Source organism: Schistocerca cancellata, chromosome 3, assembly GCF_023864275.1.
Source record: "Schistocerca cancellata isolate TAMUIC-IGC-003103 chromosome 3, iqSchCanc2.1, whole genome shotgun sequence".
NCBI lineage: Eukaryota > Metazoa > Arthropoda > Insecta > Orthoptera > Acrididae > Schistocerca > Schistocerca cancellata.
The window spans coordinates 163,568,597-163,588,154 of NC_064628.1; the positions used below are offsets into that span (position 1 = coordinate 163,568,597).

General features: G+C 43.2%; 1 protein-coding gene across 1 annotated transcript in view; it reads right to left on the bottom strand.

Annotated features, from left to right (window-relative positions):
- Window positions 1-19,558, bottom strand: part of LOC126174787 (uncharacterized) — a 299,993-nt gene that overhangs the window by 121,792 nt on the left and 158,643 nt on the right. The window contains exon 6 of the mRNA XM_049921152.1: window positions 1,712-1,802. Within this exon, the coding sequence (XP_049777109.1) occupies window positions 1,712-1,802 (91 nt within the window). The remainder of the gene's footprint in view (window positions 1-1,711; window positions 1,803-19,558) is intronic.

The window sequence follows — 19,558 nt, forward strand, 5'->3', positions numbered from 1 at the left end:
ATATCCACTCATGGGCGGTGCAACTATCACTGCTGTCCATCGTTTATACACATGCATGGGCACTGTAACAATATTTGATTTGTGATTAACGTTGTCAGTTTCCATAACCAATCAATAAAGAAAATTTGCAATCTTGACGTAGGATTTCTATCCACACATCTTTTATTCCTCTATAATTACCACAGTTATTGCGTTTTCCTTTTTGTTAAAAAAAAGAGGAATGAAAACTGCACTCCTCCATGCATTTGGTATATGCCATTTCTTCCAGCACATATGAAACAGATGGGACATTTTAATTTTAGCGACATACCACCATATTATATAAGCTTAGCAGTTATTGCTTCCTTCCCGTTTGCCTTTCTAGTTTTTCTTCTTGTAAGAATTACATCAAGTTCTTCATATGTTAGTAGGTCGCTCGAGTATAGTTCGCTCTTACACATTCTGTACTAATAAAATCTGTTTGTCGCTGTACCATAAGTCGCTGTAATGCGTTTCCGTATCTTCTTCTGATAATTGGTTTATATTGCCTGTATCCTTCTCTGTTTTATTTATATGTTTCATTACTTCATAAGCAACTAGCTCGTGTAGACTGCGTGCTCTGCATAGAATTTTTGTTTTTGTTTAATCGAATTTTATGTTGTTCACAAACTGCAACATCTTCTAAACTTTGAGCTCCAATGAAGGCCATGGAAGGATAGTGTTTTCCGAATGTACTTAGTGGGTGAATTTCCAAAAACGCTGGAACGCGTATTTTTTAAAAATTTCTAACCGATAAGCCAAATACCAATTTTCATAGCTGCAGCTTTAAAAATACCTTATTAGTACTGTCATTGTGAACTACATTCAATAAAACTTTCGCCCACTATGTTACCCCGTAGAGGTTAAATTTTCAAAACTGTTGAAACATGTATTTGTTTATTTCTGACCGAGAAACCAAACACCAGTTTTCGTTCTAGCTGCAAAATTGCATTAATAGTGACATATTTTCAAAAAGTATTTCGTCCCCTATTTCGCTCCCTTAGGGGTGGAATTTCGAAAAGTCCCTTCTTAAATGATGCCTGCAGTATAAGATCAACACCAGATCCAAATTTCAGGTTTCTATCTCCAAATTACAGGTTTCTATCCTTAGCGGTTTGAGCTGGACGATAATGTGTAAGTCAGTCATAAGGTTCAAATGGCTCTGAGCACTATGGGACTTATCTTCTGAGGTCATCAGTCCCCTAGAACTCAGAGAACTAATTAAACCTAACTAACCTAAGGTCAACACACACATCCATGCTCGAGGCAGGATTCGAACCTGGGACCGTAGCGGTCGCGCGGCTCCAGACTGCAGCGCCTAGAACCGTGTCAGTCAATCAGTCCGGACGTTGCATTTGATAAATAGAGAAGATTGTTTGCCTGCCATGTAAGACGTTCTCAGTATTACAAATAGAGCTATTCAATGCTTCGTTTTCAGCTTTTCTTGCAACTGTTTTTACCACCGTCAAAATTAAAACGAAGACTTCTCCATGGAAGAAAAAGAAGACAACAGAGAAACTTTGTGTGAAAAAAGAGCTGAAAAGTAGTAAACAAAGCAGTAACAAAGAGTGTCCTTTCCATATAGTATAACTACTTCTGGCGTAAGCGGTAGTAGCTGTACTAGTGGATTCGACAGCACATGTGTCAGAACATGTGGAGGCCTGGGCCTAGGCAAAGGGCCTGCCCTACTCACCCGTCCTTGACGAGGGCGACGCTGCCTGCCGCATGCGGGTCGTCGGCGTCGGGAGAGACGGCGACCTCCGTCAGCTTGACGAACTTCCACGCTGTGGACACAACACCCGTCACTGCAGGTACGTCGCAACAGGACAGCAATAAGCAGCAAGGCAACGGACGTGCTATAGTCACCACTTTCCAGATTTGCATGAAGCGTCTTTGGAGAAGGTGTAACAAAATATTGCGGTTACATCTATTCAAACTGACATTGGCTATATTATAAGGTGCCTTAAATGTTAAGAAATAAATGAAATTTGCACCAGTCAAGAGACATAGCGTTTTTCAGGACGAATGGTAAGTATTTGTTGAGGTAGCTGTACTTGCACCGCTGGCCATTAAGACTGCTGCACCTTGAAGGCGAAAACTATGCTAAATGGTGTGCACTTCACCACATATGCATAAAGTAGATGCCAATCACACCATCTATATACGTACATAAAACTTGATGTACATGTGTATACATGGATGTATGTTCCACATGTCCCCCTAAATCACTGCACCGATTTCAACCAAAATTGGAAAGAATATCTGCCTGGAAAGAATTTCAGTGGTGATAAGAACCACCTACGCACCAAGGGGAGTAGGGTGAAAAGTAGAGTAACAGATGACGCACAAATACCCGTACTTCAGTCATCCAGTATTTGAGAATGAGACTACTTACTGACTTTGAACGAACTTACCACGCAATTTAAATCTTTCCACAACTTTTTCTCCTTGACAACCCCCACAAAATCATGAAAGCAAAAAAGTTTATCGCTTACTCCATTTTCGCTGTTCTTGCAATAACTTCCGCATGAATAATGACGTTTTAATGCATTACATCTTTGCTACTGACCGTATTCGCGACAAATTTGGCGAACAGTATTCAGATATATCACTGAATGTACCAGCAAAATTATATCAATGTACGACACACATGAAGACGTTCAGAAGATATGAGATCATAAACACTGAGATGGTGAAAATGAAACTGCAGCGCGAAATTCCCTAGAGATACAGATGAAACATGTGTACAAATAAGTGGAAATATGGTAAATATATGTAAAATATTTTTGAGATGTGCGTACCTGGGCAAACCTATGGTTAAGAAGCTCATCCGAAAACCATAGAACAATTTCAGCCAATATGTAAAGGTTATTAACTCCGCTACCAGTCCCAAAATTTGTTAACTAATGTATTATTTATTTATTGTGCGACATGTTTCGAGGGTATACCTCATCATCAGGCTATATGGCATAAAAAAACAATATCACAATAAGATCATGCAGGTGTTATACAGTCTTTTCATAAGTGCTGTGGTTATCCTGTGGAAGAAGAGAAAACCTAGGAAGAGGCGATGTCACTTTGTAAATTGGACAATGTCCACTGCACTACAGATTTGTTTTTGTGATAGTGTTTCCAAGTTACTGGTACGTGTGTGAAAATTTGTGAACAGTGATCGAAAGCCAAGAGAGCCACAGAAATGGGAACACCTCAGCTCATCACAACGGGACTGCCACGCCAGAAGAACCAAGTGAGTGACTGTTACGAAACATTTTCATGCAAACATCAGTCCAGTTTACAAAGTGACATCACCTCTTACTGGGTTTTCTCTTCTTCCACAGGGTAACCACAGCACTTAAGAAAAGACTGTTTAACATCTGCATAATCCTATTGTGAAATTATTTTTGTAATGCCATATAGCCTGATGATGAGGTATACCCTCGAAACATGTCGCGCTATAAATAAATAATACATTAGTTAACAAATTTTGTGACTAGTAGCGGTAGTTAAAAACCTTTACGTATGTTTTTAGACAGTCACAGTCGAAAAATAGTCAAAACTTCAACAGAATTTGGTACACATATTAGTTACGATCTGGAAAGAAGTACTGTGGGCTTAAGAACCACCAGCCTCCTACTGGAGTGAGCGTGATAACTTGGAGAAGGAAGAGGGGAGGAAGAGATGGGCAGACAGTGAGGAGGAAGGAGGTAATGGGCACAGATGGGGGGGGGGGGGGGAAGATGGACAAGGAGAGGTGGAGAGGGAAATGTACAGAGAGAGGAGAGAGGAGGTGATGGACAGAGAAGGGAAAGGGGAGGAGATGGACAGAGACAGGAGGAGGAAGAGATTGGCAGAAAGATGGGGAGAAGGAGAGGAACAGAGAGAGGGGAAGGAGGAAATGGACAGAGAAACGAAAGAGGAAGAGATGGGCAGAGAGATGAGGGAGGAGAGTATGGACAGAGAGGGGGACAGCAGGAGATGGGCCGAGAGTGGAGGGATGTGGCGGGGTGGAGGAGGTGGATAGAGAGGTGGGGCGCAGGAGATGGATGGAGAGTTGGTGAAGAAGGGGATGGACAGAGAGAGTGGGAGGAGGTGATGAACTAATGGAACAATGGAATATACAGGGTGTTACAAAAAGGTACGGCCAAACTTTCAGGAAACATTCCTCACATACAAAGAAAGAAAATATGTTAAGTGGACATGTGTCCGGAAACGCTTACTTTCCATGTTAGAGCTCATTTTATTACTTCTCTTCAAATCACATTAACCATGGAATGGAAACACACAGCAACAGAACGTACCAACGTGACTTCAAACACTTTGTTACAGGAAATGTTCAAAATGTCCTCCGTTAGCGAGGATACATGCATCCATCCTCCGTTGCATGGAATCCCTGATGCGCTGATGCAGCCCTGGAGAATGGCGTATTGTATCACAGCCGTCCACAATACGAGCTCGAAGAGTCTCTACATTTGGTACCGGGGTTGCGTAGACAAGAACTTTCAAATGCCCCCATAAATGAAAGTCAAGAGGGTTGAGGTCAGGAGAGCGTGGAGGCCATGGAATTGGTCCGCCTCTACCAATCCATCGGTCACCGAATCTGTTGTTGAGAAGCGTACGAACACTTCGACTGAAATGTGCAGGGGCTCCATCGTGCATGAACCACATGTTGTGTCGTACTTGTAAAGGCACATGTTCTAGCAGCACAGTTAGAGTATCCCGTAAGTAATTATGATAACGTTCTCCATTGAGCGTAGGTGGAAGAACATGGGGCCCAATCAAGACATCACCAACAATGCCTACCCAAACGTTCACAGAAAATCTGTGTTGATGACGTGCTTGCACAATTACGTGCGGATTCTCGTCAGCCCACACATGTTAATTGTGAAAATTTACAATTTGATCACGTTGGAATGAAGCCTCATCCGTAAAGAGAACATTTGCACTGAAATGAGGATTGACACATTGTTGGATGAACCATTCGCAGAAGTGTACCCGTGGAGGCCAATCAGCTGCTGATAGTGCCTGCACACGCTGTACATGGTACGGAAACAACTGGTTCTCCCGTAGCACTCTCCATACAGTGGCGTGGTCAACGCTACCTTGTACAGCAGCAACTTCTCTGACGCTGACATTAGGGTTATCGTCAACTGCACGAAGAATTGCCTCGTCCATTGCAGGTGTCCTCGTCATTCTAGGTCTTCCCCAGTCGCGAGTCATAGGCTGGAATGTTCCGTGTTCCCTAAGACGCCGATCAATTGCTTCGAACGTCTTCCTGTCGGGACACCTTCGTTCTGGAAATCTGTCTCGATACAAACGTACCGCGCCACGGCTATTGCCCCGTGCTAATCCATACGTCAAATGGGCATCTGCCAACTCCGCATTTGTAAACATTGCACTGGCTGCAAAACCACGTTCGTGATGAACACTAACCTGTTGATGCTACGTACTGATGTGCTTGATGCTAGCACTGTAGAGCAATGAGTCGCATGTCAACACAAGCACCGAAGTCAACATTACCTTCCTTCAATTGGGCCAACTGGCGGTGAATCGAGGAAGTACAGTACATACTGACGAAACTAAAATGAGCTCTAACATGGAAATTACGCGTTTCCGGACACATGTCCACATAACATCTTTTCTTTATTTGTGTGTGAGGAACGTTTCCTGAAAGTTTTGCCGTACCTTTTTGTAACACCCTGTATACAAGCTCAGGCAACGCTGGGTGCTCAACTATTTCCATACATAACGAAAAACTATCCATGGTTTTCTCGTTCAGAAATAGCATTTGAATGTTGACTGTTGGCATGGAGGTATAATAAGCAGAGACAGTGCTACAGACTTACCCCCACGTTGCTTTAAAGCCGAGGCCGCCACGTTAGATGCATCAAAACATTAGTAGACTGCTACTTACGATTGCTTCTTAATTTCTGTTGTGTGCGAGCAACAGTTGTTTCAGACAGAAAATGTGACAATGCTTATGCTAATAACACAATGTCAGGAAGACAATCTCAGACGTTTTCCTCTTCTTAAATGCATATTTGATCCAGCAAGACGACTTATTACCCCTTGTTAATGTATATTCCTCTTTGCTATAAGTACGTATCGAATAACTAGAAGCGAAGTATGTGATATGAAAAGGCTTCTTTCGTAGTCCTTCATTTTCCTTAATATGGACTGACGAAACATGTTTTCGTTCCGTGTTCTTTTCCCGAATACGCCGAGAACATTTTTAGGAGCAACGAAAAAAGCATTCCAAATTTAAAAGATTGGCTAAGTTTTACAGAAGCTCGAAATTTAGCACGAACTCCAATGCGATATGCTTTTAATAGTTTCCACGATGAAACTCTGTCCAAAAATCTGGCAGAAAACCCAAAGAGATTCTGGTCATATGTAAAGTACACCCGCGACAAGACGCAACCAATACCTTCACTGCGCGATAACAATGGTGATGTTACTGATGACAGTACCAGTAAAGAAGAGTTATTAAAACATGGAAATTCTTTTATCAAGTAAAACGTAGTAAACGCTCCAGGATTCAAATCAAGAACATGAGTAACTTAAAAGTAAATATCCTCAGTACAGTTAAGCAGCTTAAAGCTCTTAAGAAAGGCAAATCTTCCGGTCCTGATAGAATACCATTTAGGTTCTTTTCAGAGTATGTTGATGCAACATCACCATACTTTGCAGTCATATACAACCGTTCTCTAGACAAAAGATCCGTACTAAAAGACTGGAAAGTTGCACAGGTCACACTAATACTCGAGAAACAAAAGAATTACACACCCATATCACTGACGTCGATTCGCAGTAGGAGTTTGAAACATATACTGCCTTCGAACATTATTAATTACCTCGAAGAAAATGATTTGTTGACAAACAGTCAACAAAGATTCAGAAAATATTGTTTATGTGTATCAGAACTAGCTCTTTGTTCTCACGAAGTAAAGAGTGCTATCGACAAGGACTCTCAAACTAATACCATATTTTTAGATTTCCAGAAGGTTTTTGACACCGTTTCTCATAAGCAACATCTAATCAAATTGCGTGCCCTTGGAGTATCGACTAACTTGTGCGACTCGATTCGTGACTGCCTGTCAGAAAGGTCACAGTTCGTAGAAAATGACGGAAAGTCATCGAGTAAAACAGAAGTAATATCTTGCGTTCCCCCAGAAATTGCGGTAGGCCCGCTGTTGTTTCTGAACTACGGTAACGATTTAGGAGACAAAATGAGCAGCCCACTTAGACTGTCTGCAGATAATGCTGTCATTTACCATCTTGTAAAGTCAAACAGATGATCAAAACGAACTGCAAAATGATTTATACAAGATATCTGTATGGTGCAAAAACTGGAAACTGACTCTAAATAATGAAAAGTGTGAAGTCATCCACATGAGTACTTAAAAGAATCCTCTAAATTTCAGTTACACGATAAATCACAAATCTAAAGACTGTTAATCTACATACTCAAGGATTACAGTTACAAAAAGCTTAAATTGAAACGGCCACATAGAGAATGTTGTGGGAACGAATTGGCAGAGCACTCAGAAAATGCGTCAGGTCTACTAAAAAGACTGCTCACACTAGCACTACGCTTGTCCGCTCGCTTTTGGAGTACTGCTGTGTGCTGTGGCATCAGATAGGACTGATTTAGAACATCGGAAAAGTTCAGAGTAGCGTAGGTCTTTTGCGTTATCGCGAAAGTGGGCAGAGAGTTCCACGGATTTGGTACGCGAATTGTGGTGGCACTCTAAAACAAAGGCGTTTTTAGTTGCAGGATGATCTTCTCGTGAAATTTCAATCAACTTTTAGAGGGCGAAAAAATTTTGTTGGCGCCCATCTACATCATGATAAAATAAGAGAAATCACAGCTCGCACGGAAAGATTCAAGTGTTGATTTTGCCCGCTCGCTGTTCGAGGGTGGAACTGTAGAGAACCCTCTGCCAAGCACTTAACTGTGAATTGCAGAGTAAGCGTGTAGGTATAGATGCTATGTTTGGTCGGTATCCAATCTTGCCATTTCACGGCATTCAGCCAGAGAGCTTTTAGAGTTAGAATGATAGAAAATCCAAAGTCAAATGACAGAAATAAAACCACTACAGTAAAAGTAAACAGCTCAACAAAAATTCCCATATGTGAACGAAAATATCACTTGAACGAGTCCACTTTTAGATCACGGGTGGCCAATCGGCGGCCCGCGAGCCGGATATGGCGTGCGTATGGTTTATCAGTCCGGTCCGCGGCAGAAATCGTGGGATTGGGAGAAGGTGCTCTCATTACGCTCCACCCGGGACGTATTTTTGGATATTTCCGCCGACACTCAGCTTGCCTCGGATTTCCTACTCGTATTAACATTAGTAAATAATTCCTGTCCGTTGTGGAAAAAATGAATGAAATGATCGTACAGCATTGCTGGCCGGGAGGCCGTTTTACAACACTGCAACTGCTGAAACTGAAGGTAGTTTATAATGAATTGGCTGCAACCGGTTTCTTTTATAGACGTATATTTTCCCAGGACGGCGTTTCAAGATGGATGACATCACGCCTTATTACGTTTACATTCCGTTATGTGTCGTGAACATGGTTTCTTTATTACGGGATTGCAGAATTTGGTAATGGACAGCTATTATGAAACGTCGTCAGTAAAGAAACAGTGTTCACGACGCATCAGTGGACGTAATCTTATGAAGACGGGGTGAACATAAAATGAATGTAGTCTCAAAAATGGGTGTTTTGAGGCACAATTAGTGGCGTGTCGTGTTGGGAAAGGGGTAACACAACATATCGGTGCATTACCCCATAAACATTAACATCACTTACTCTATAGTTTTGACTTTGTGCGTTAGGAGCGCTGCTGTCGCGACACGTGACAGGGAGGCTCGCGAGCTTAAGTTTGTGAATCAGGCTCGCGGGTGACCAGAGATTTCTCACGCCTGCTTTAGATTATAATTCGGAATTATTAGTAGACCGGTTAATGTCGCAAGGTGGCATTTTTTTATCAAATTACTTGCACCATAAGCTAATGAATGGCAGCAACTAATATGGCGGACTTGGGCTACAAATTCGTGACGTCATGACAACACGCTTTTATTATACCTGCATGGTTATTGGTCAGAAGATCACGTCACGCCTCGTACAAGAACGAGTAATGTCCACCGGCATGTGTCAGAATTTGAAAGCGACAGGACCGTGCCCTGTCGGTATTACGGGTTATCGTTCCTGGTCATTGCTGGTCGCGTGGACCGGGATCTGGTGACTGTCACATGGATGCGGGATCGATGGCCAGAGGAGAGCTACACTCGACGCCTTGCTAGTCATCAGTTACCTCACACGGTTAGCGCCCCAGAGGACAGACTACATTGTTAGCTGAGCTGTACAACAACCAGCGATAGCACGACACAGGAGGGGCACCACGTCGTCTTTTCGTGAGAACCCAGGTTGTGAGTATAGCGTCACGATGGACGACCAAAATTCTGTATTTGTGCAAATTCTTCTTGTACTCTAAACTGATTTCATCATCGTTGGTTACAAAGTCTGTGTTTATACAATGTTGAAAGAGCAGAAACTATCACTGACGGTTAGAATTGTGGTAAACATTACAAAATAGATTGGTGTATTGCGACTACACATTGAAGTCAGCTGTTCGTGATACATGAAAATTTGTGCCGGAACGCGACTCGAACCCGGATTTCCCGCGTATAGCGAGGGGTTGCCTTAACCATTCGATTCTCCGAGCACGCCTCCAGGACCGACCAAAACTTCCATATGTCACATAGTCACAATCCTTATGCTCCCACAACTCCTGAAACCCGCACAGGGAGAGACAAATATTTTATAGTCATTTTAGGCACCACTTCACTTCAGCAACCATACATGTCTGAAGGACATTTTATTGTGAAGATACAACAGACACTGTATGAATCAGACATTGCATCCATCAATGAGGTATCCATACATGATGGGCTAAAACGACGAAATAATGTTTGTTTCCCTGGGCGGGAATCACGAACTGTGCGAGCATGACGGTTGGGACTACGTGACATGTGGAAGTTTGGATCGGTCCTGGAGGCGTGCTCGGGTAGCCGAAGTGATTAAGGCGACCGATCGCGATAAACGGGAAATCCGGGATCCGGTCCGACACAAATTTGCATGTGACGCAAACAACTGACGTCAATGTATAGCCGGAAATGTAATGTAAAACAGTTTCGTAAGTTAGGGAGACATGAACGGTGGGAAAACCGGAAGAGAAGAGAAAAGAATCATTTGTGATGTGGCATTACAGAAGAATGTTGAAAGTTAGATGGACTAATAAGGTATGGAACGAGGAGGTTCTCCGCAGAATCGATGACAAAAGGAATATACGGAAAACACGGACAAGAAGAAGTGACAGGATGATAAAATATCTGTTAATACATTACGGAGTAACTTCTATGGTGCTGGAGAGAACTGTAGAGGGTATTAACTGTGGCGGAAGACGGAGACTGGGCTACATGCAGCAGGTAATTGATGACGTAGTCTGCAAGTGCTACTCTGAGAGAAAAAGGTATAGGAGAGGAATTTGTGGCGGGCCACATCAAAAATCAGAAACTAATGACTCAGAATAAATAAATAAATAAATAAATTGAGAAATGTAATCAGTTGGCGGGGTAAACATAACATAGTTGGGAAGGAAACCGCATTTTTTGTAGCCACAGTAGTGCCGAACGCATCAACCAAGTACAAGCCAGAAGCGTTGGAGACCAAGTTGTCTGGCCAAAATGTCGTTAACCACGGTGGCACTGAAACGGAGGATAACAAAATTAAGACCGACGTATTAAACTCTGTCTTCCAAAATTGCTTCACCAAGGAAGATTACGATGCAATTCCTATGTTGGATTGCTATTCAGATGCCACAATGACAGATGTAAAAGTTTAGTGAGTGTGAAAATGAAAAACAATACAAATCACTCGAGAGTGGAAAGGCCACCGGCCCTTATAGAATGCCCATTCCTTTATATATTGAATATACAGAGGATCAGCCCCTCTTCTAGCATTAATTAATCATAGATCGCTGAATTTACCCGGTACTGCGCAGGTTGATGGCGCAGGTCTTGACGTTCAAAAAACTCTAGAATGGATTCCACTCAATCGTCTAGTAAAAGTATGTAAATGCGGAGCATCCGAAGAGATAAGCGATTAGATTGAGCTTTATAGCAAACACGCTATATCACGACTTTTTTCAAGTCAGTGCGCAGCCAGAACGTGGCTCCCCTTGAGTTTCATCTCTGCTCATATGTGTCTCTGGCTATGAAGACAACATTTTGGTACAGACAATGAGCTGCACTCTGCATTGAGAATTGGCGGAAAGTACAGGCGGCTGCCTTCTATGATGAGGGTATTGGAAATTTGGTACAGAGCCATGGCAAATCTCAAAGTCAGAGTGGCGACTACGTAGAGAAGTAGATGGAAGGTGTAGCTAACACCTGCAAATAAAACATTTCTGTTTTTCACTGTGGTTTCCATATTGCGACCAATCGGAAGTGACTTTCTGTACAACCCTCGTATTAAAAGCAACTGAGTTGCGCCGTATACTTGGACAGATGTATCTATGATGTATAAAACATGTCATGTAAACGGAAACATTAACACAAAAGTGTATTTTTACTATATCGTGCATTTTAAGAACGAAGAAGCCTATATGGAATGCTTCGTGTGGTAACATTGACTTTTTTATCTGTATATGCCTTTACTTTTGACAAACCTATTTATAATGTGTTGTATATTTTCAACGATAATGAAGACATGGTATGAGTGATAAACTCATGACGGAAAAGATTTTTTTGAAGACCAGAAGATGGCAGTTTCAGCTGTCGAAACCGGTCGTCAACAGTAAATATTAATTATTGCGATCTTGGCTACAAAATGTTTTTCAAGTTAAATATAGGTCGCTCCTTCCATTTCCTCAATATGATAAACTTCAGTTTTACCATTCACGAAAGAAGCTCCAGGTCTCGCTTTCCACTGAAAATATACTACCTTCACACAACTGCCTATACTCTTAACACACGAGTGCTTTAGCTGGAATGCAGACAGAATTATTATCTGTAGCGGAGAAAGTTTACTACGTCAGAGGCGGCAAATTTGCGGACTTTCTAAAGCAAAAATTGGCGGGACAAATATTCATGTGTGCAGTGCATACTTTCTTTCTGCATATACAACCTGCTTACGACTATTCACTGTGTAACATTCTCGTTAGAGTGCTGCAAGAGGCAGCAGCACAGCGGAGAAGACCAGTAAGCCCAACAGTCTTCTACTTTTACCTTTGCACACTAGGTATTAGATAGCTGCCAGTTCCACATTTACACTTTGACGCACTTGTACGTGGTCTCCTAACGTATGAGGGCGGTCACAGGTTCGAATTAATTATCACCTATAAAAGTCCAAGCTGTGAACATGAGAGTTAGAACTGGTGTCCGTCCTCCACTAAATATTCAATCTTCCAGTGCGACACATTTTTACCAATAATAGACGACGGAGACCTTTATTCTACAAATCTTGACTTAGACTGTTCAACAAACGTTTGACTTCGAAAATTAGTTCCTTGTCAACCTTGTTGTAAAAGTCTTGACTTTGACTGTTCAACAAACATTTCATCTCAAAAATTAGCCCCTCGTCAATTTCAGAATACCCACCAAGTAATGGATTCTTCATTTGACGAAAGAGGAAGAAAATAGTGGTTGTTATGTCAGGAGAATAGGAGGCAAGGGCAAGATTTGATGGCCCAAAGAAGAAGCATGTATGACGGTGTCGTGTGCAGAACAAACTGGGGCACTTTTGGGGAGCACACAGTCCCCACCCCTGGGCAGCTTTCTGCGACACTTTGTCTCGAGAGTCTCTCGTAACCAAGTCAGGAGATTTCGATAGTACGCTTCTGTGACGGTTTGACCCGTAAGAGAAAAATCCGTTAGCACCGCACCATGACAGTCTCAAAGAACTCTCTACGTCACCTTGCCCCAAGATGGCTCGGTCTTCGACCTTTACAGTGGTGGTGAATCTATATGTTTTCACTGCTTTGTTTCAGGGTCGTAATGAGTGTAGTGAAGAAGGCGTAAGAAGACCTCTGACAGCTAACAGCACTGTTGCCAGCTTTCAACTGAGGGGCGTAAACGGGTGCAGGCGAGACAGGGCCTTCCTACAGATCCGTGATAACACAGGTGTTGCCATAGAAACGTTTACGAAATCGCGATATGTGACTGGTTGAGCTAGACGCGCGATGCTGCCGCATCCAGCCCTCTGCAACTGTCACGGATCTTCTTACGTCGCCTCGACTGTAGGAGTCTAAAGACACCATCAGGAGTGGCCTGACGTAGCTGCAACATTTCAGCTGTTGTCTCGGTTTGTCTGGCTTTCTTAATGATTGTCAGCAGGCGCGAACCCAGCGTGCAGCGACCTTTGTCATTTCAAAATGTCACGCAAGATATTGAGAACTGATCCATGACTGATTTGCACTTTTCCCACTATCGCTTCGACTGTAATACGCAAGTGTTCGAGCACAATGGCCTCTACTTCTCTTGCGATTCCCGAACCTGCACAGAAAGATGGTTCGCTACTTCTTGTTCATTCAGTGTTGTTTGTCAACACTGGAAGCATATGCGCCATTCTAAACACTGTGACATATGACGGTGTATTTTTGGTGAACACGTCCACCAACTCAGCATGGGCTGTTGCAGCGCTGTTCTCTTTCAAATGCAGGAAACGAATCACCACACCATCATCCATGTTATCAATGAGCTGTGCCATTTTGTTCTGGCAGCTATAGCGGCGTGCTAAGGTAATGTGGCGCGAGAATCCATATGTGTACCAGTACTGCAGACATGTAGTTGCTAACAAACAAAAAATTAATTTAGCTGCAGTAGTTTAAAAGAAAAACGCCTTTTGCATTCTGCACATTAAGTTTAACTTGTGCACCCACACGGTTTTGCATTTTTTATAATGCATCTTCAGTTGGTGTCAGATCAGTGGCTAATTCATTATTTACAAGTCAAACAGCTTTCTCCCATGTGGCAAAGTGGTTGAAAGCTTGGAGTTTTCTTCGTGGTTACTATTTTCGAAATATAGCAGTGTAGGTGCCATTTGCTGTGTCACATATGAGGAGAAAACGGCAAGTGCCATGACCAGATTTTGCAGAAACTTCTCTCAGTGGAAGAGAGGTAACAACAAACGAACGTGTATCGGCTTATCCGTAGATGATTGTTTCTGAGAAAACGACGGTCAAAGTTTCCGAGATACTTTATGTGCCTTTCAGCGAGTAAATAGTTGAACTGAAACAGTGGTACAATGGCTAGGGTTACGGCCTCACACTTTTCCGCCCCATGTTTGAAATTCGATTATTATTTTTATTTTTGTTTTTCATTTATCTATCAATATCCGTAGAAGACTACTACACGAATATTTTGCAATATATACTAAAATAATGTAGTCCTCGTTCGTCTAGCAACAGCTTGACGAATGAATTAAAAAATAAAAAGAATAAATGAACTGGAGAATTATTTGAAATTGTTTTCGATGAAATTTCTGTAGTGTGTCTTGAATCATAATCAATCGCAAGTGCCAGTTTTCGGTAAATTGATCCGATATAAGTGGTTTGCCGCAAAAAGATTGCCAATGCGTGAAATCTTCAGCAGTGTTAACGACATTTCTTTCCCACTTGAGTTTCGTACGAAGAAATGTCACTACGGTAAACCTGGCTTCACGCGACGCTGGTGGTGTTCGGAATTTCTATGTTTCGAGTGTTTCTACGATTGGTATCATCCACGGCAATGCACAAAATCTTCCTGTAGAATAAACACAAGAATAAAATATAACGATTAATATAAGAATTCATATACGAATGAAATACGAGAGCTATCCACAAAGTACATTACGTTTTGGAGTTAAAAATAAATAAAGTATTGGAATTTTTTTTATTATATACAGATGAAAGCCACACTTCAATACTACTTTTCTACATAGTTGCCATTTAAATTAAGGCACTTATCGTAGCGATGGATGACCTTGGAAATTCCTTCGTCGTAAAATTCGGCCGCCTGCGCCTTCAACCACGTGGTTACCTCTTCTTGAAGCTGTGCGTCGTCATCAAAACGCTGCATAGCCAACCACGTCTTCATTGCTGGGAATAAGTGGAAGTCGCTCGGTGCCAGGTCGGGACTGTACGGCGGATGAGGAAACAACTCCCACTTAAAAGATTTGAGAACTTCACGAGTGGCATTTGCCGTGTGGGCCCGGGGGTTGTCGTGAATCAGCAAGATCTTTGAGCCCAACATTCCCCTGCGCTTGTTTTGTATTGCTCTTCTGAGGTTGTGCAGAGCTTGGCAATACCTTTGAGAGTTTATTGTAGTGCCTCTTTCCAGGAAATCCACAAAAATCGTATTTCTACCGGGTTACTGATTAACCACGTGGTTGAAGGCGCAGGCGGCCGAATTTTACGACGAAGGAATTTCCAAGCTCGTCCATCGCTACGATAAGTGCCTTAATTTAAACGGCAACAATGTAGAAAAGTAGTATTGGAGTGTGGCTTTTATCTGTATATAATAAAAAAAATTTCCAATACTTCATTTATTTTTAATTCCAAAACGTAATGTACTTTTTAGATAGCCCTCGTATAAGAATAAGAGGTTTTAATAAGATTGTAATTTAATAAGATTGTAATTCCTTAAAATGTCACACACTCACTCACACACACACACACACACACACACACACACACATATATATATATATATATATATATATATATATATATATATATATATATATACTCCTGGAAATTGAAATAAGAACACCGTGAATTCATTGTCCCAGGAAGGGGATACTTTATTGACACATTCCTGGGGTCAGATACATCACACGATCACACTGACAGAACCACAGGCACATAGACACAGGCAACAGAGCATGCACAATGTCGGCACTAGTACAGTGTATATCCACCTTTCGCAGCAATGCAGGCTGCTATTCTCCCATGGAGACGATCGTAGAGATGCTGGATGTAGTCCTGTGGAACGGCTTGCCATGCCATTTCCACCTGGCGCCTCAGTTAGACCAGCGTTCGTGCTGGACGTGCAGACCGCGTGAGACGACGCTTCATCCAGTCCCAAACATGCTCAATGGGGGACAGATCCGAAGATCTTGCTGGCCAGGGTAGTTGACTTACACCTTCTAGAGCACGTTGGGTGGCACGGGATACATGCGGACGTGCATTGTCCTGTTGGAACAGCAAGTTCCCTTGCCGGTCTAGGAATGGTAGAACGATGGGTTCGATGACGGTTTGGATGTACCGTGCACTATTCAGTGTCCCCTCGACGATCACCAGTGGTGTACGGCCAGTGTAGGAGATCGCTCCCCACACCATGATGCCGGGTGTTGGCCCTGTGTGCCTCGGTCGTATGCAGTCCTGATTGTGGCGCTCACCTGCACGGCGCCAAACACGCATACGACCATCATTGGCACCAAGGCAGAAGCGACTCTCATCGCTGAAGACGACACGTCTCCATTCGTCCCTCCATTCACGCCTGTCGCGACACCACTGGAGGCGGGCTGCACGATGTTGGGGCGTGAGCGGAAGACGGCCTAACGGTGTGCGGGACCGTAGCCCAGCTTCATGGAGACGGTTGCGAATGGTCGTCGCCGATACCCCAGGAGCAACAGTGTCCCTAATTTGCTGGGAAGTGGCGGTGCGGTCCCCTACGGCACTGCGTAGGATCCTACGGTCTTGGCGTGTATCCGTGCGTCGCGAGCCATTTGAACCATTTTGAACCTCAAGACTTGCGAAAGTGTATTGCATCCCATATTTAAAAAAAATGGTTCAAATGGCTCTGAGCACTATGGGACAACTGCTGAGGTCATCAGTCCCCTAGAACTTAGAACTACTTAAACCTAACTAACCTAAGGACATCATACACTTCCATGACCGTAGCGGTCCAGACTGTAGCGCCTAGAACCGCTCGGCCATTCCGGCCGGCTCCCATATTTCACCTTCAGGTGAATTAAGTATCATGAGCAACTGAAAAGATCAGCCTGTCGCAATCGTATTCATCTATTCTGGGTTACACACAAAACCTGTCGCATACAGTGCAGGGCATCCTCCAGCGGAAAGAGTGTATTAATTGTAAGTTTTAAAACTGAAGTTGCTATTACCTGGTGGTATATTGACTGTGACGAATAATAATGACAAGCTGAAATGTTGTGCTACATTGAAGATTCAATCCAGTTCCAGTCACGCCATTTCGACCACGCTCTCGGAAGGCAGAAAACCAGGAATGGACACAAACCGCTGTCGGGTATGTTCGATACTGTATACGAGAAGAGCGCAGTAATTACCATACCACCGAACATGCAGTAAGTACGCAAGAAGAAGACAGAGGATTAAGGTCATTATAGACTTAAGGTCAGAACCCAAGTCGACAACGTCAGTAGACAGGGGGAACACATGTTCGGTTTGCAGCAGGACGGGGAAGGAAATTGGTCGCATATTTTTAAATGGAATCATAGTGAGATTCCGCTAAAACGGTTTATGAAAACCACGGAAACCTAAATCTCAGTAGTCATCCCGTCGAAACATGCGACAAGTCTCACCGTAGTTTTGTATGAGCTACAGATCGGTGAGGAAGTTGGTTTCCTCTCGCGTTCGTAGTTTTGTCACGAACGGAGCAGCCGCCGTGACTGCAGCTGTATCGCTCCACGTGGGTGGACATGACCCGCGCGACTCTGCTGGCAGCGACATCCCTGCGAAGCGACTCTCTACGACATGGTTCCAGGCCCCAGGTTTTCTATCGGACTCGCAGCGCCAATCACGTCTCACGAGGAACCCACTGAGTGCGAGATCACAAGTTCAGTCTTTAGTAAGGCTCATTTGAAAGTGTTGTGTTAATTTAACGGGAAAAATGTTAGCTGTTAATGCCACTAAGTGCACTAGGAGGATGACAGTGAATGAATGTCCGGGTGGTGCATAAATCAATCTTCATTGGGATGTGTGTATTATACTTCACAAAATGGCCGCGCGGTTTGAGGCGCCATGTCACGAATTGCTCGGCTTCTCCCGCCGGAGGTTCGAGTCCTCCCTCGGGCATGGTTGCGTGCGTTGTTCTTAGCATAAGTTAGTTTAAGTAGTGTGTAAATCTAGGAACCGATGACCTCAGCAGTTTGATCCCTTAGGAATTCACACACATCTGAAAACATTCACAAAATGGCCGTCGTCGGCATTCCAGAAATGTTCAAAACAAACCATCAATTTCCACCATGAACATCGAGTGAAAAATGACGCCCCACAGTGAGTGAGAACAAAAGTTCGCACCATCATGATCGAAGGCGAACTTCTTGGGAGCTACAAACAGTGCAGGACTTTCAAGTAGGTGACCACTCTTAAAGAATGTCTGTAATATGGTATTGGAGTAACGGGGTGACGAAGATGATGCAATGTGATGGCAAGCAAGCGAATGCGAAACAGTCTATCGTGGAGCTCATCATAAACTGGCGATTCTTTAAGGCGTAGCTGTCGGCCGCGGTGGCCGAGCGGTTCTAGGCGCTTCAGTCCGGAACCGCGCGACTGCTACGGTCGCAGGTTCGAATCCTGCCTGGGGCATGGACGTATGTGATGTCCTTAGGTTAGTTAGGTTTAAGTAATTATAAGTCCTAGGGGACTGATGACCTCAGATGTTAAGTCCTATAGTGCTCAGAGCCATTTGAACAATTTTTTAAGGCGTAGCTGCAGATGGTGCTGCAGGTATTGCGCTAATATGCTTTACAGGTACGGAAAAATAACAAACATCCAGAGGCTGAATTTGTCCAGTACTTCCAGGTGGTATGAACTGCAATATCTGAGGAGAGATAGTTTGCTCTAAGGGAGTATGATTTTAATACGCAGACGAGGAATCATACAAAAGCAAGATATTTTGACTAGCTATTGGCCAAAAGTAGTGCTCATACATAGTTGCACTTCTCTTAAGCCAATTTTCCCACCCTTGATTGCTGTGACGTAAATATTCCCTACTGCCCTTGCAAGATCACGCACACGAGAAAGAATCGTAGGGGGGTAGAGCACCTCCAACTTCTCGCAGCTCAATAAATAACTTTCAGGCCACTTCATTATCCAGATTAACAGTCGGCATAATTGCAGACGAATACGTTAACACTTCGATGTTAGTTGATCATGATACGACTCCCTAGGTACTTCTAATTTCCAGGATTCCTATAATATGCATTTCCTCTTCAAATCCCGGCTGACTGGAGTTGAAACAAATTCCTTTCTGAACGATCGAGTAAGTTCGTTTATCTCATCTACAAATTTTCGGGCAGATTCCACAGTTTGCTGTGCATCGTCAGGTAGATGCTTATCTTACCTCTTCCAATTTTGTAGCACTGTTCGAAGTTATGCAACGAGCCACTGCATCCCTCGAAATCACTGTAATCTATGTCGCGCGGAATTTGATGTGCATAGCGTAGTAGGTCGCTATCATGCACATCCTGCAAATTGTCTCGAGTGTCCATGAAACGCCCCAAAACCGGT